The sequence below is a fragment of the Anomaloglossus baeobatrachus genome, chromosome 2 (assembly GCF_048569485.1).
Source record: "Anomaloglossus baeobatrachus isolate aAnoBae1 chromosome 2, aAnoBae1.hap1, whole genome shotgun sequence".
NCBI classification, from domain to species: domain Eukaryota; kingdom Metazoa; phylum Chordata; class Amphibia; order Anura; family Aromobatidae; genus Anomaloglossus; species Anomaloglossus baeobatrachus.
The window spans coordinates 372,377,368-372,392,447 of NC_134354.1; the positions used below are offsets into that span (position 1 = coordinate 372,377,368).

At 46.6% G+C, this 15,080-nt stretch overlaps 1 protein-coding gene across 3 annotated transcripts in view; it reads left to right on the forward strand.

Annotated features, from left to right (window-relative positions):
* The window catches only part of OSCP1 (organic solute carrier partner 1), a 50,000-nt gene that overhangs the window by 8,974 nt on the left and 25,946 nt on the right, over positions 1-15,080 (forward strand). For 2 of the 3 annotated variants that reach the window (XM_075334068.1, XM_075334069.1), the window contains 3 exons: positions 7,095-7,124; positions 13,643-13,797; positions 13,972-14,139. In XM_075334068.1, the coding sequence (XP_075190183.1) occupies positions 7,095-7,124; positions 13,643-13,797; positions 13,972-14,139 (353 nt within the window). The remainder of the gene's footprint in view (positions 1-7,094; positions 7,125-13,642; positions 13,798-13,971; positions 14,140-15,080) is intronic. The other variant, XM_075334070.1, reaches the window with a different exon arrangement.

Here is a 15,080-nt window from a genome sequence, read left to right on the forward strand (position 1 = left end):
CTCCGGACCCTATGTAGCACTGTGCTCCAGGAACTGTGGTGGTGGGGAATTGGACTTGTAATATCCATCCCCTGCAGATTCTGGTGGTACAACGTGGAATATATCCCACCCCAGGGCTCTGCACCCTGACTGCACTGGCACTGTGGGAGCGGTTAGGCTCGACCTCCAGCTACCATGTTCTCCTCTGTCTCACTAGCTCCATCTATTGCCTCTCACCCTCTTCCAGTCTGGCCGGTTCCAGCAGGAGAAGCTCTCAAGCACTCTCTCCTGCGACCGTGTTATTTAGAGTCTCAGACTATTCTAAAATGAAACTGTGTGTTCCTACTCCCTCAGAGCAGGCCCCACCTTTCTGATGACTCACAGAGGTTGTCCCAGCAACCGGGAATTTCCCAAGCTGGCTGGCTTCCTCAATTATGTAACTGTCTGAATCACTGGCTGGATGTTGTGTAAGTGGAAAAACACCAGTAATTAACCTCTTCTTACCTGGAATGAGTACTACATCTTAAAAGAGATGCAGTACCCTGTGGTGACTGAAGCCTCAGGGGCGCCACACAGACAGGCAGTGTCGTTAGCAAGGCTGGGCCGAGACGAACAGGTACAGTCTCTTGCGTGGGAGGGCGACTGGCATAGCCAAGGCTGGAGGCGCGGCAGGGGAGGACAGGCAGTCTCTGGAGTGGCGAGGACCACCGGGGTAACTGTGGCTGGAGGTACAGCCGAGGTGGACAGGCAGGGACACTGGTGCCGACAGGACCGATAGGCAGGGAGCCATCAGGACTAATGAGCTGCGGCCACCACCAATCAGCTCTTATATACAGCATTCCAGAATACTGTAGTATATAAGAGCCAGGCCACTTTGTAGAACATAAAAATGACCTTTATTATACTCACCTAAGGGGAGGTCCAACGGGTGTCAGTCTAGCGCCTCCTCCATCTTGTGCAATCGACGTCCTTCTTCCCAGCCCCGTGTGCATGACACATCCTACGTCATCTCCACAGAGACAACCATTGCACTTCTGCGCATGCGCACTTTGATCTGCCCTGTGCTGAGGGCAGAGCAAAGTATTGTAATGCACAGGCGTGAGTAAAGGGCAAAGATCGCCCACCCATGCACACTACAGTAGTGATGTGTCGGTCGCGAACGATCCGACACAAAGATCCGGCTCCCTACTGTGACTGACAGGAGCCGGATCCCCAAAGAGAGCCACTAAAATCTCTAAACGTTTCTTTTCCCTGCTGAAACCCCGCCTACCCGAGGCTAAACCCCACCCACTCAACGATCTAATTGGTCCCTTGAAAGTGTGGGGTGTTTAGCCGCGGGTAGGCGGGGTGTCAGCGGCGTAACTATAATCTTAAATATGTGTTCATCTGGGGTGAACACATATTTAATAAGGAGCCAAGAACAATCCGAATGAGCCGGCTCTTTTTGGTGAGCGGAGCCATGGGAATCGGATCACCAAAAAGAGCCGGACTGCCCATCACGACACTACAGTACTTTGATCTGCCCTCAGCCAGGCAGATGAAGGTGCGCAGGAGCGCAGTGGAGACCTCTGTGTGAACAACACAGGACACGTCATTCCCACGGAGCTAGGAAGGAGGACGGCGACTGCACAAGATGGAGGAGCCGGACCGAGAGCAGTGACACCCATCGGACCCCACCGCCCAGCAGCTGAGTACTATAAAGCTTTTTTACGTTCTACAGATCAGCTTGACTTTTATATACAGCATTCTGGAATGCTGTATAAGAGCTGACTGGTGGTGGCTGCAGCTCATAAGGGAAAAACCTGGTGACAGGTTCCCTTTAAGCTCCCCCTGAGTGAATTAAGAGTAAAAGTCGTATCACCTGTGGAGATTGAATCTTTTTTGCCATTATCTTAGAGGTTATTTGAAACAGCGTTTTACCAAATAATTGTATAAAGTTTTTATATATTTTAAGGGGCATCTGTAAGCAGGATTTCACTCCCAAACTATTCATAAGTACTTGAAACTCTTTCAAAGACAAATCCAGACATACATTTTACATCGTCAGTCTGTTCCTTCATTAGTGAGATATGCATGTTATTCAGTGCCTTGTAAAAGTACTCGTACTTTTCCATTTTTTTTTTTTTTTTTTTCATGTTACACCCACAAACTTAAATTTATTTTATTGGGATTTTATGTGATATACCAACACTAAGTAGCAAGTATTTCTGATGTGTAAAGGAAATGATACATGGTTTTCTAAATATTTTAATAATGTAAATCTGAAAATTGTGACTTGCATTTGTATTCAACCCCCCTGAGTTAATACCTTGTAGAACTTTCACTGTAATTACTCCACAAGTCTTTTGGGGGTTTGTCTCTACCAGCTTTGCACATCTAGAGGCTGAAATTTTTGCACATTCTACTTTGCAAAAAAGCTCTCTCTCAGGCCTGAAACACACATCCGTGAAACACGTGCGTGTTTGGTCCGTTTCCGTATATACTGGAGACACGGCCAAACGTGCACCAATGTTAGTTAATGTTTGAGGACACGTGCATTTTTCATTAAGGTCCGTGGGTCCGTGTGCGTGTTACATTTGTGTCTCCGTTTTGCACGGTAGCATGTCCGTTTGTCCGTGTCCGTGATCCGTACCTGTGTGCGTTTTGCACGGCAGCATGTCCGTTTTCAGCACGCAACACGCAGCACGGACCCAATGAAAGTCAATGGGTCTGTGCGCACGTCTGAGTGACACGGATGCATCTCTGTTTGCTCCCTGTACGTTTTGTCCTTTTTTCATTTGATGTCGGTCTTTTTTCTTTTTCTGTTTCGTTCTCTCCCTCAGTCCGTCGGTCGGTCTCTATGTCTGTCGGTCGGTCTCTCTGTCTTATCTGTCCCTCTCGCTGTCTGTCGGTCAGTTCCCCCCCTCTCTCATACTTACCGTTCCCCGATCTCCGGCACGGCGCTGCACGGCTGTTCTCTAAACTCCGGCGGCTTTTCCTCTTTTGAAAAAGCCGGCTGCTCATTAATCAATCTCGTATTCCCTGCTTTACCCGCCCACCAGCAAATATGATTGGTTGCAGTGAGACACGCCCACACGCTGAGTGACAGCTGTCTAACTGCAACCAATCACAGCCGCCGGTTGGCGTGTCACTATGGAGCAGAGAAATAAATAAATAATTTAAAAAAACGGCGTGCGGTCCCCCCCTATTTTAATACCAGCCAGATAAAGCCATACGGCTGCAGGCTGGTATTCTCAGGATGGGGAGACCCACGTTATGGGGAGCCCCCCAGCCTAACAATATCAGCCAGCAGATGCCCAGAATTGCCGCATACATTATATGCGACAGTTCTGGGACTGTACCCGGCTCTTCCCGATTTGCCCTGGTGCGTTGGCAAATCGGGGTAATAAATCCTAGATTAATCATGGCAGGCGTCTCCCCGAGATACCTTCCATGATTAATCCGTAAGTTACAGTTAAAAAACAGACACACCCGAAAAATCCTTTATTAGAAATAAAAAACACTAACAAATTCCCTCATTACCAATTTATTAACCCCAACAAAGCCCTCCATGTCCGGCGTAATCCAGGATGCTCCAGCGTCGCATCCATCTCTGCTGCATGAAGGTGACAGGAGCAGCAGAATACACCGCCGTTCCTGTCAGCTCCATGCAACAAATGAGGTGAGAAGCGCGATCAGCTGCTGTCAGTCACGTAACTCACGGCCACCGCTGGATCCAGCGGTGGCCGCGGGTAACCTCACTAACAGCTCAGCTGATCGTGCTACTCACCTCATTTGCTGCGTGGAGCTGACAGGAGCGGCGGTGTATTCTGCTGCTCCTGTCACCTTCATGCAGCAGAGCTGGATGCGACGCTGGAGGTCCGTGGATTACGCCGGACATGGAGGGCTTTGTTGTGGTTAATAAATTGGTAATGAGGGAATTTGTTAGTGTTTTTTATTTCTAATAAAGGATTTTTCGGGCGTGTCTGTTTTTTAACTGTAACTTACGGATTAATCATGGAAGGTATCTCGGGGAGACGCCTGCCATGATTAATCTAGGATTTAGTGGCAGCTATGGGCTGCCATTAACTCCTTATTACCCCGATTTGCCAACGCACCAGGGCAAATCGGGAAGAGCCGGGTACAGTCCCAGAACTGTCGCATATAATGTATGCGGCAATTCTGGGTGTCTGCTGGCTGATATTGTTAAGCTGGGGGGCTCCCCATAACGTGTGGCTTCCCATCGTGAGAATACCAGCCTGCAGCCGTATGGCTTTATCTGGCTGGTATTAAAATTGGGGGGACCGCGCGCCGGTTTTTTTAATTATTTATTTATTTTAATGCACAGTATAGACACGCCCACCGGCTGCTGTGATTGGGTGCAGTGACACAGCTGTCACTCAGCCTGGTGGGCGTGTGTGACTGCAACCAATCATAGGAGCCTGTGGGCGGGTAAAGCAGGGAATACGAGATTGATTAATGAGCGGCCGGCTTTTTCAAAATAGTAAAAGCCGCCGGAGTTTTTATAACAGCAGTGCAGCGCTGCGCCGGAGATCGGGGAACGGTGAGTATGAGAGAGGGCTGCTCAATTCAGTCACTCAGGGGATTAGCGGTCACCGGTGAGTCCTTCACGGGTGACCGCTAATCAGTACGCGGCACACAGACAGCCGCGGCATGACAATGAAGTCGGGTGAAGTTCACCCGAGTTCATTCTCATCGCGCAACTCTGTCTGCTGTCAGCCGACATGTATCAACGACATTGTGCATCACACACACACACACGGAACATTTCACACGGGCAACACACACACATGTCAGTTATTTCACTCACGCACACACGGACATTCCACACGCACATACGGCTAGCATACGGGATACACACGCAGGCCACACATACCATAAAAACGGACCTGGAAAACGGACCCGAAAAACGGCCCGTTTTACACGGACGTGGTTTTAACGGATGTGTGTTTCAGGCCTCAGTGAGATTCGATGGAGATTTCGGTGAACAGCAATATTCAAGTCTTGCCACATATTCTCAATGGGATTTAGATCTGGACTGTGTCCGGGCCATTCACACACATGAATATGATTTGATCTACACAATTCCATTGTAGCACTGGGAAGATGTTTAGGGTCGTTGTCCTGCTGGAAAGTGAACCTACCCCCAGTCTCAAGTCTTTTGCAGCCTGTATCAGGTTTTCCGCAACAATTGCCCTGTGTTTACCTCCTTCCAGCTTCTCATATTTCTGACAAACATCTCTGTCTCTGCTGAAAAAAATCATTCCCACAGCACGATGCTGCCACCACCATGTTTGATGGTGGGAATGATGTTTTAAGGGTGATGGTAGCCACATATAGCATTTTGTGTTTAACTCAAAAGGTTTTACTTTGGTCTTATCTGAGCAGAACACCTACTTCCACATGCTAAAGCTGGGGTCACACTAAACGACAGCGACAACGACGTCGCTGTTACGTCACCATTTTCTGTGACGTAGCAGCAACCTTGTAAGTCGCTGTTATGATCGCTGCTTAGCTGTCAAACACAGCAGCCGAAGCAGGCATCATAACGACACGCGTCGCTGTGCTGCAACATGTGCAGAGAGCAGGGAGCCGCGCACACTGAGCGCTGGCTCCCTGCTCTCCTAGCTACAGTACACATCGGGTTAATTACACGATGTGTACTGCAGCTACATGTGCAGAGAGCAGGAGCCGGAGCTGGCAGCGTGAGAGCGGCGGAGGCTGGTAACGAAGGTAAATATCGGGTAACCACCTTGGTTACCCGATGTTTACCTTGGTTACAGCTTACCGCAGCTGCCAGATGCCGGCTCCTGCTCCCTGCTCGCTTCATTTCGTCGCTCTCTCGCTGTCACACACAGCGATCTGTGTGTCACAGCGGGAGAGCGACGACCAAAAAATGAAGCTGGACACTCAGCAACGAGCGGCGACCTCACAGCAGGGGCCAGCTCGTTGCTGGATGTCACACACAGCGACAGCGACGGGACGTCACTGCAACGTCACAGAAAATGGTGACGTAGCAGCGACGTCGTTGTCGCTGTGTGTGACACCACCTTAACTGTGTCACCTATATGTTTATTTAGCAAACTGCAAACAGTGCTTATGGTATACTTTCAGAAAAGTTTTTCTTCTTGATACTCTTCCATAGAGGCCAGATTTGGGGAATACACAACTAATTGTTGTCCTGTATGCAGATTCTCCCACCTATGGATCTCTGCAGATCATCCAGAGTGACCATGGGCCTCTTGCCTTTCTTTCTAATTAGTGCTCTCCATGCTTGGGATGTCAGTTTTGGTGGATGGACAAGTCTCGGTTGGTTTGCAGTTGTTCCATACTCCTTCCAATTTTAGGTGATGGATTGAACAGCCCTCTGTGAAATGTTCAGAGCCTGGGTTATTTTTTTTATAACCTATACCTGCTTTACTCTTCTCCACAACTTTATCCCTGACCTGTTTGGTGTGTTACTTTGTTTTCATGATACTGTTTGATCCCTAATGTTCTCTAACAAACCTCTGAGTCCTTCACATAACACTTGTAGTTATACTGAGCATAAACTACACACGGGTGTACTCAACTTACTAATTTTATGACTTCTGGAGGCAATTGGTCACTTTGGGTTTTATTTAGGGCTATCAGACTACAGGGGGCTGAATACAAATGCACGTCACAATTTTCAGATTTTATTTTTTTAAAATATTTAGAAAACCGTGTATAATTTCCATTGCATTTCACAATTACTTGTTATTTTGTGTTGGTATATTACATAAAAGCCCAATAAAAAAAATGAAAAAGTTCCCGGGGTATGAATACTTTTCTCAAGGCACTGTATGCCTATGAGCAATACATGTGACACAATATGAAGTATTGTGATTGGGTTTTAACCTATTCCTGTTTTTGGCACAGAAATGCCATAAATGCTAATATTACCTAACTAAGTGATACAAACATAAACCCTAAATTCACTTGAGCAGCCCTTTTAGACGGAAACTTGATTTGTCATTTACTGACAAGTTTAATAATCTACATCTCTTTATTCACAGATGAATATAGATGTATAAAGCCTACTGTCTCCATATTCTGATCTGCCATTTTCTTTTCTCTGACCTACCTCCACATAGATGACTGGACAGATGAGGAAAGAAAACGAGGTATGGGGTGCTGTAGACAATATGGCTCCTCTTCTTTTGGCCTATTGCTTCCGCCTGTTGCGCTGTGTTTTGCCTTGGAACGCTTGCAGTTCGTCTTACAATAAGAAGTAGCTTTTATATTAGTAAATATTGTACAATTAAATGTGCCTGTCTTTGGACCCGTGGATATAGTGCAGTGGTAGTATTTTTAAGGGTTTCCTGTCATTTGCATTGATGTCATACCTTTTGGATGTGCCATGTGTTTCTGATCATTGGGGACATGGAAAAAAGTTCTGCCTTGTGTAAGGAAGGCTGAATAGTCTTGTGATCCTCCATCGGCTGGGCGAGCTGTGCCACTTTACAAGATAATGACACCTTTTACCAGTCACTCTGCTCTGTGTCTCCAATAAAGATTTCTTACTCAGATGGTACCATCATGTCCAACAGTAAAGTGACGGCACGGAGCCTCAATGCCATTTGGTATCCGCTTATCGTAAGTGCACACTGTGCATATTTGGTGCAGATTTTGCTTGGATTTTCAGTGTAATTCAGTTGTTGCTTTTTCTAAAGATCCCTTTATCTATGGTACTAGATGCAGGTATTAGCAATATACGTATACCCAGAACAGCTCGTGGTTCTGGGTGCATATTGGACCTGACAGGTTCCCTTTAATACGCTCTGCTTATGCTTATTCCAAAGAGTGTGCATGTGTATGGTTTGAGTCATCAGGAATAGCTTTTGTCAGAAAGCTTTCTAAAGGGTAATGGCAGTTCGAAAGAGAACCTGTCATCAGTGTCATTCTGCCTAATACATGGAAAGCAGGAAATTTTTAGGTCCGTACCAGACACCTTAGGCTATGTGTGCACGTTGCGTTCTCTGCATCCTGACATTACCGCCGACATCCCCGCACATGTCCCGACATTACCGCCCACATCCCGACATTACCGCCGACATCCCCGCCCACATCCTGACATTACCACCGACATCACCGCACACATCCAGACATCCCCGCACACATCCCGACATTACTGCCGACATCCCCGCACACAACTCGACATTACAGCCCACATCCTGACATTACCGCCGACATCTCCGCACACATCCAGACATCCCCGCACACATCCAGACTTCCCCCGCACACATCCAGACATCCCCGCACACATCACCACACACAACCCGACATTCCCGCACACATCCTGACATTATCGCCGACATCCCCGCACACATCCCAACATCCTCGCACACATCCTGACATTACCGCCGACATCCCCGCACACGTCCCGACATTACCGCCGACATCCTCGCACACAACCCGACATCCCCACACACATCCTGACATTACCGCCGACATCCCCGCACACATCCCGACATTACTGCCGACATCCCCGCACACAACCCGACATCCCCGAACACATCCTGACATTACTGCCGACATCCCCGCACACATCCTGACATTACCGCCGACATCCCCGCACACATCCCGACATTACCGTCGACATCCCCGCAAACATCCCGATATCCCCACACACATCCTGACATTACCACTGACATCCCCACACACAACCCGACACTACAGCCCTCATAATCACCGCACACACACACACCGGCATTACCTCAGTGACGTCCCCGCTGACAGTGCGATTCACTTCAGTTGCTGTGTGGAGCTCACAGGAGCGGCGGTGTTCTACTGCAGCTCCTGTCAGCTTCATGTAGCAGAGCTGGATGTGTCGCGGGACCTCTGGATTACGTCGGACCTGGAGGGGTATTTGGGGATTTTAATAAAGTGGTGAAAGAGGGTTGTTTTTTTGTCTTTTATTCCAAATAAAGGATTTTTTCGGGTGTATGTGTTTATTTACTTTCACTTACAGGTTAATTATAGAAGGTATCTCGGGGAGACGCCTGTCATGATTAACCTAGGACTTAGTGGCAGCTATGGGCTGCTGCCATTAACCCCTTATTACCCCGTTTGCCACCGCACCAGGGCAATTCAGGATGAGCCGGGTAAAGTCCCGGGACTGTCGCATGTAATGGATGCGGCCATTCCGGGCGGCTCCTGGCTGATATTGTTAGGCTGGGGGGCTCCCCATAACGTGGCGCTCCCCATCCTGAGAATACCAGCCTTCAGCCGTGTGGCTTTATCTTGGCTGGTATCAAAATTGGGGGGAACCGCACGTCGTTTTTTTTTAATTATTTATTTTACTGCACGATATTGACAGCTGTCTCACTGCAACCACTCAGCGTGGGGGCGTGTCTGACTGCAACCAATCATAGGCACCGATGGGCGGGGAAAGCAGGGAATACGAGATTGAATAATGTGCGGCCGGCATTTTCAAAAGAGGAAAAGCCACCGGAGCAGTGTGAACGCCGTGCAGCGCCGTGCCGGTGATCGGGGAACGGTAAGTATGAAAGTGGAGGGGAGACTGACCGACGGACAGAGAGAGGGACAGACAGACAGAGAGACCGACCGACAGAGAGAGAACCAGACAAAGCGACCAACTGACAGAGAAAGAGACCGACCGACAGACAGAGGGAGATTCACCGACATCCACAGACAGAGATTGACCGACATTGACAGAGAGAGACTGAAAAGACTTGCGTTTAAAGCATGCGGAACGCAACAAAAATGCAGTCCAAGTGCATTATGGTTGCGTTGTGACCCACATCATTGATTTCAATGGGTGGAGAACGCAGCTACAACGCACAAAAGAAGTGACATGCTGCTTTTTTTTCTGCAGCGATTTTGGGCATCCAAAACGCTGCGTTTACAAACGCAGCGTGTGCATTGATTTTTCGGCTTTCTCATAGACTTTGCTGGGGAAGCTGAACGCATGCAGTTACGCTGCAGTTCAAAACGCAGCGTTTCCGCGGGAAAAAACGCAACGTGCGCACATAGCCTTACAAGGTTCCAAATCACTGATAACGGTAAAAATGCTGCTGTTTTTCAGAGAAAATGAGAAGTGGGCACTGGATGGCTTCCTTTAAGTTTTTTCCCTGCCCGGTTCCTTTTCCTTTTCTCCCGGGTGGTTCGCCTATTAAGGTAGATTCAGCAAGCTGTAGGTCGTTGTGTGCAGTACGGACCACAGGTGATGATGCAGGGTAGCTGAGGAGCAGCACATAAGGTTATGCATGACAGCAGATGGACAAGCGGAGCTGGAAGCACTAGATCTAGCTGAGCCAGATCTGGGGATATTACAGGAATAGCAGAAACTAGTTATTATGAAGGTAACTCTTGGGGAAGCACATGCTAGCAGGGCACTCTATGGCTATGTGTGCACAGTGCGTTTTTCGCGGCGTTTTTGCGCGTTTTTCGGGTGCGTTTTTGGCCTCAAAACTGCATGATTTTGCTTCCCCAGCAAAGTCTATGAGTTTTCATTTTTACTGTCCGCACACAACTGTTTTTTTAAGCTGCGTTTTTGAGCTTGGAAAAAAAAATGGACATGTCAATTCTTTCCTGCGTTTTTCTGCGTTTTCCGCCCATGCAATGCATTGGAAAAACGCAGCAAAACGCAGAGATCAAAAACGCAGCCAAAAACGCACCAAATCGCGGTAAAAACACATGCGTTCTTTGATGCGTTTTTCGACGCGGGTGCGTTTTTGTGCGTTTTTATCAGCCAAAAACGCAGCGTCAAAAAAACGCAGCGTGCGCACATAGCCTATATCCTGAATACTCAAGCCGTGCTTATCTTATTGAGCTGACCTTAAGAGGCTTTGGTAATAACAACAGAGATCCTAGTAACCTGGCATGGAGGGAGCCAGCCATAATGGAAGAAAGCAAAGTCTAGAGTTAGGGGTACTTTGCACACTACGACATCGCAGGTGCGATGTCGGTAGGGTCATGTCGAAAGTGACGCACTTCCGGCGTCGCTCTCGACATCATAGTGTGTAAAGCCTAGATGATACGATTAACGAGCGCAGAAGCTTCGTAATCGTATCATCGGTGTAGCGTCGGCGAAAACCATAATTACCTTGCTGCGACGGTCCGATGTTGTTCCTCGTTCCTGTGGCAGCACACATCGCTGTGTGTGAAGTCGCAGGAGCGAGGAACATCTCCTACCTGCGTCCCGGCCGGCAATGCGGATGGAAGGAGGTGGGCGGGATGTTTACATCCTGCTCATCTCTGCCCCTCCGCTGCTATTGGCTGCCTGTCGTGTGACATCGCTATGACGCCGCACAACCCGCCCCCTTAATAAGGAGGCGAATCGCCGGCCAGAGCGACGTCGCAGGACAGGTGAGTGCATGTGAAGCTGCCGTAGCGATAATGTTCGCTACGCCAGCTATCACCATGATATCCCATCTGCGACGGGGGCGGGGACTATCGCACTCGGCATCGCAGCATCGGCTTGCGATGTCGTAGTGTGCAAAGTACCCCTTAGAGTCGGGACAGATGACTAACACAAGCCTTATCAATTGATCTTGGCTAGAAGAAAATGAAGAGGAGCTGCCCATCTGATACTTTTGCATATTCTTGGATGCCTTAAGGCCCAGTCACACACAACGACTTACCAGCGATCCCGACAACGATACGACCTGATAAGGATCTCTGGTAAGTCGCTGGGAGGTCGCCGGTGATATGTCACACAATCAGACTTTACCAACGACGCAGTAACGATGAGCGACCTGTATAACAATCTCGGTGGGCGTTGGGACCCTGTTAGGAGGTCGTTGGTAGGCGTCAAACACAGCGATGCGTCCTACCTAGCAGGACATCACCTTTGAAGAAAATGGTCCGGACCATTCGGCAACGACTAGCGATCTCACAGCAGGGGCCTGATCGCTGGTAGGTGTCACACATAAAGAGATCGTTGCTACCTCACAGAAACTGTGACTCAGCAACGATCTCGTTAGCCATCTCATTGTTTGTGACGGGGCCTTTACTCCATGGCTCTTATTTTAACCTATGATTTTTCTAAATTGTAAAAGCATTTCACAGTGGAACATTGTTATGAGAGTTCAGAATTAATTTTTAAAAAAGTACATCCCTTGACTAAAACCTGGACTCTGGTTGCTATGGGTAATAAAGAAACATCATCTTTGACTAAGTTGAGATACCGTGGCACATAGTCTTTATGGTAACTGTTTTACTTAGTCATTAAATAATGAAGGCAGTAAATTTGTGCTTAATATATGGTAAAGTCTGTATATGAACAAGAATAGTTTATCGCCCATGTATTCTACTTATTCCATCTCTAGCATAGAACAGTCTGTTTTCATATATTTTTATTAAAATAAGGTTAACAAAATAACATATAGACAAGTCATATGTAAATAATCTTTTGGAAATGACCATGCGCTTGGTTACTTAAAGAGGGACACTATTAGTGTGAGGCCACCTTCACACGTCTGTGAAAAACGTTTGTGTTTTGCATAGCTGTGTTGAAGGTGAGTCCGTGTGCCATGATTTTGGCATACATGTGCTGTCCCTGTACTATACGTGTATCATCCAGATAGCACATGGTCAGCATGAGCTGATATACTCACCTGTCCCCAGCTCCGGCGCTGCTGCTTCTGGGTCCACTGTGCAGTGAATATGCAAGAGCATAATGAGCGGGCTTGGAAGCAAGTGACAGCAGCACCGAAGACCGCAGCGCTGGAGACAGGTGAGTTTAGAAAATCATTTTATTTCAAAGAAACGGGTGTCACATGGATCACATGTGTGTGTGGTCTGTGTGACCTCAGTGCTGCCAGAGAAAAATGGACATGTTTCCGTGCAAAACACATGGACACGTGTGTGTGCTCTATGCGAACACACGGTCCTTGTGTCTGTGTCTCCGGTACGTGTGAAAAGGGACGTCGTACGTACCAGAATCGCTGACATGTGAAGGGGGCCTAAAGGTGTGTGGTTAGGTTAGCTGTCGACTGTAATCATCAATGCTACTTCTGTTTGTGATCTGGCTATTCTTCATAAATGTGTAAACAGGCATTAGAAGCTGTTAGTGGGATCCGTGATCCTTTCATTAACTTTGACTTTTTTCCATTAAACCAGTCATCATGATTTAGGGCCCTAAACCATCACCACCCTGTTATGCTGGTCTTCAATCTTTGGGCAGATTCACGATAACGGGGGAAAAAAACTTTGAACTCTGTGTTCAGCCAACAGCAAGAAGTCACAGGAGTGGAGTTTTTTTTTTCCTGAAAATGCACATAGATGTTGGTGGTCTATAATGATTTACTTTGCTTGCGGGGACATCAATGATGGCAGGATGGGTCCAACAGCTTGACTCTTCCAGAGAGGTTGTACCCTGGTACTGCCATTTGAGAATCTACAACTGATCTGGATAACAGATTGATGGCCATTTAGCGACCTAAATCATGCAGACCAAGTTCCATGTACATCCGTGCTATGGAATCCAAATTATGTGCACAGATAGTCTATATAAGGAGGGTGTATGGATATTTGTATACTTTTTTGCCATTTATTTTACTGTTTTGTTTATAAACATATGTATTTTTTTATGGTAATCTAGATAATATAGATAGAAAACGCATCAGTATTAGTATATATTATTGGAGAAATAATATTCTAATTGTTTGCATTACAGTTATGAATGATATCATCACCACCATGTTTAACAAGAAGTTTATGGAAGAGCTATTTAAGCCTCAGGAGCTGTACTCCAAAAAGGCCCTCAGAACAGTATTTGACCGCCTGGCCCATGCCTCCATCATGAGGCTAAACCAAGCAAGTATGGACAAGGTAGGCAGAGATAAGATGCAGTGGTGGGAGTCTTCATTCTTTTGAGCCGTGTGAAAATTTCAGCTGTCCTTCACTAACATGGACTGTAATGTCTTCATACACAGCGATTGTATAGAGTTCTCATCATCTGCTTTTACAGGTCTAATCTGATGTCTTCTGCTTTTATTCACACAGCTTTATGATCTGATGACTATGGCCTTCAAATACCAAGTACTCTTGTGCCCTCGCCCCAAAGATATCTTATTAGTTACTTTTAACCACATGGATGCTATCAAAGACTTCATCCGGGACTCTCCAAGCATTTTGAACCAAGTTGATGAGACTTTTCGGCAGCTTATTGATGTAAGATAACACATGGAGTTTGTAGGTAGAGTGTTGGATACAGGCTGGATATCCCAGTGAAGGGGTATTTACATCGTAGGATGTTGTAGCATGGAACACCAATAGAGTGCTATCAGTAGGAAAACCATTATAGGGCTTCATTAAAATGGGTCCTGTCAGTAGGGCCAGTGTAGGCTCTGTTCACATTTTATTTTCACAGTATGCATCCATGTGTGTGTGTACTTGGGAAATGTGAAAGAGGCAAGAAAAAGAACTGATCCTGCACTACCAGGGTTTACCTTCACAATTCCAGTGGCAATATAAAAGCAGCTCCAAACCATTGTAGAACTCCAAGTATGAGGAGGTGCATGCTCCAAAGAAAGCCAAGTGTCCAAGGAAATCCACGATAAGAAAAGAAAGGGCGGCTGCACTCCGAGATCTGTAAACAAACTTGGGTTTATTTAACCCCTTAGTGACGGAGCTAATTTTCACCTTAATGACCAGACCAAATTTTGCAATTCTGACCAGTGTCACTTTATGAGGTTATAACTCTAGAACGCTTCAACGGATCCCGGTGATTCTGAGATTGTTTTTTCGTCACATATTGGACTTCGTGTTAGTACCAAATTTAGGACAATATTTTTTGCGTTTATTTATGAAAAAAATTGAATATTGGCAAAAATTTTGAAAATTTTGCAATTTTCAACTTTTGAATTTTTATACCGTTAAACCAGAGATTTCTGTGACACAAAATAGTTAATAAATAACATTTCCCACTTATCTACTTTACATCAGACCAATTTTGGAAACAAAATTTTTTTTTGTTAGGAAGTTAGAGGGGTTCAAAGTTTATCAGCGATTTCTCATTTTTACATCAAAATTTACAAAACCATTTTTTTAGGGACTATATCACATTTGAAGTGACTTTGAGAGGCCTAGATGATAGAAAATACCCAAAAGTG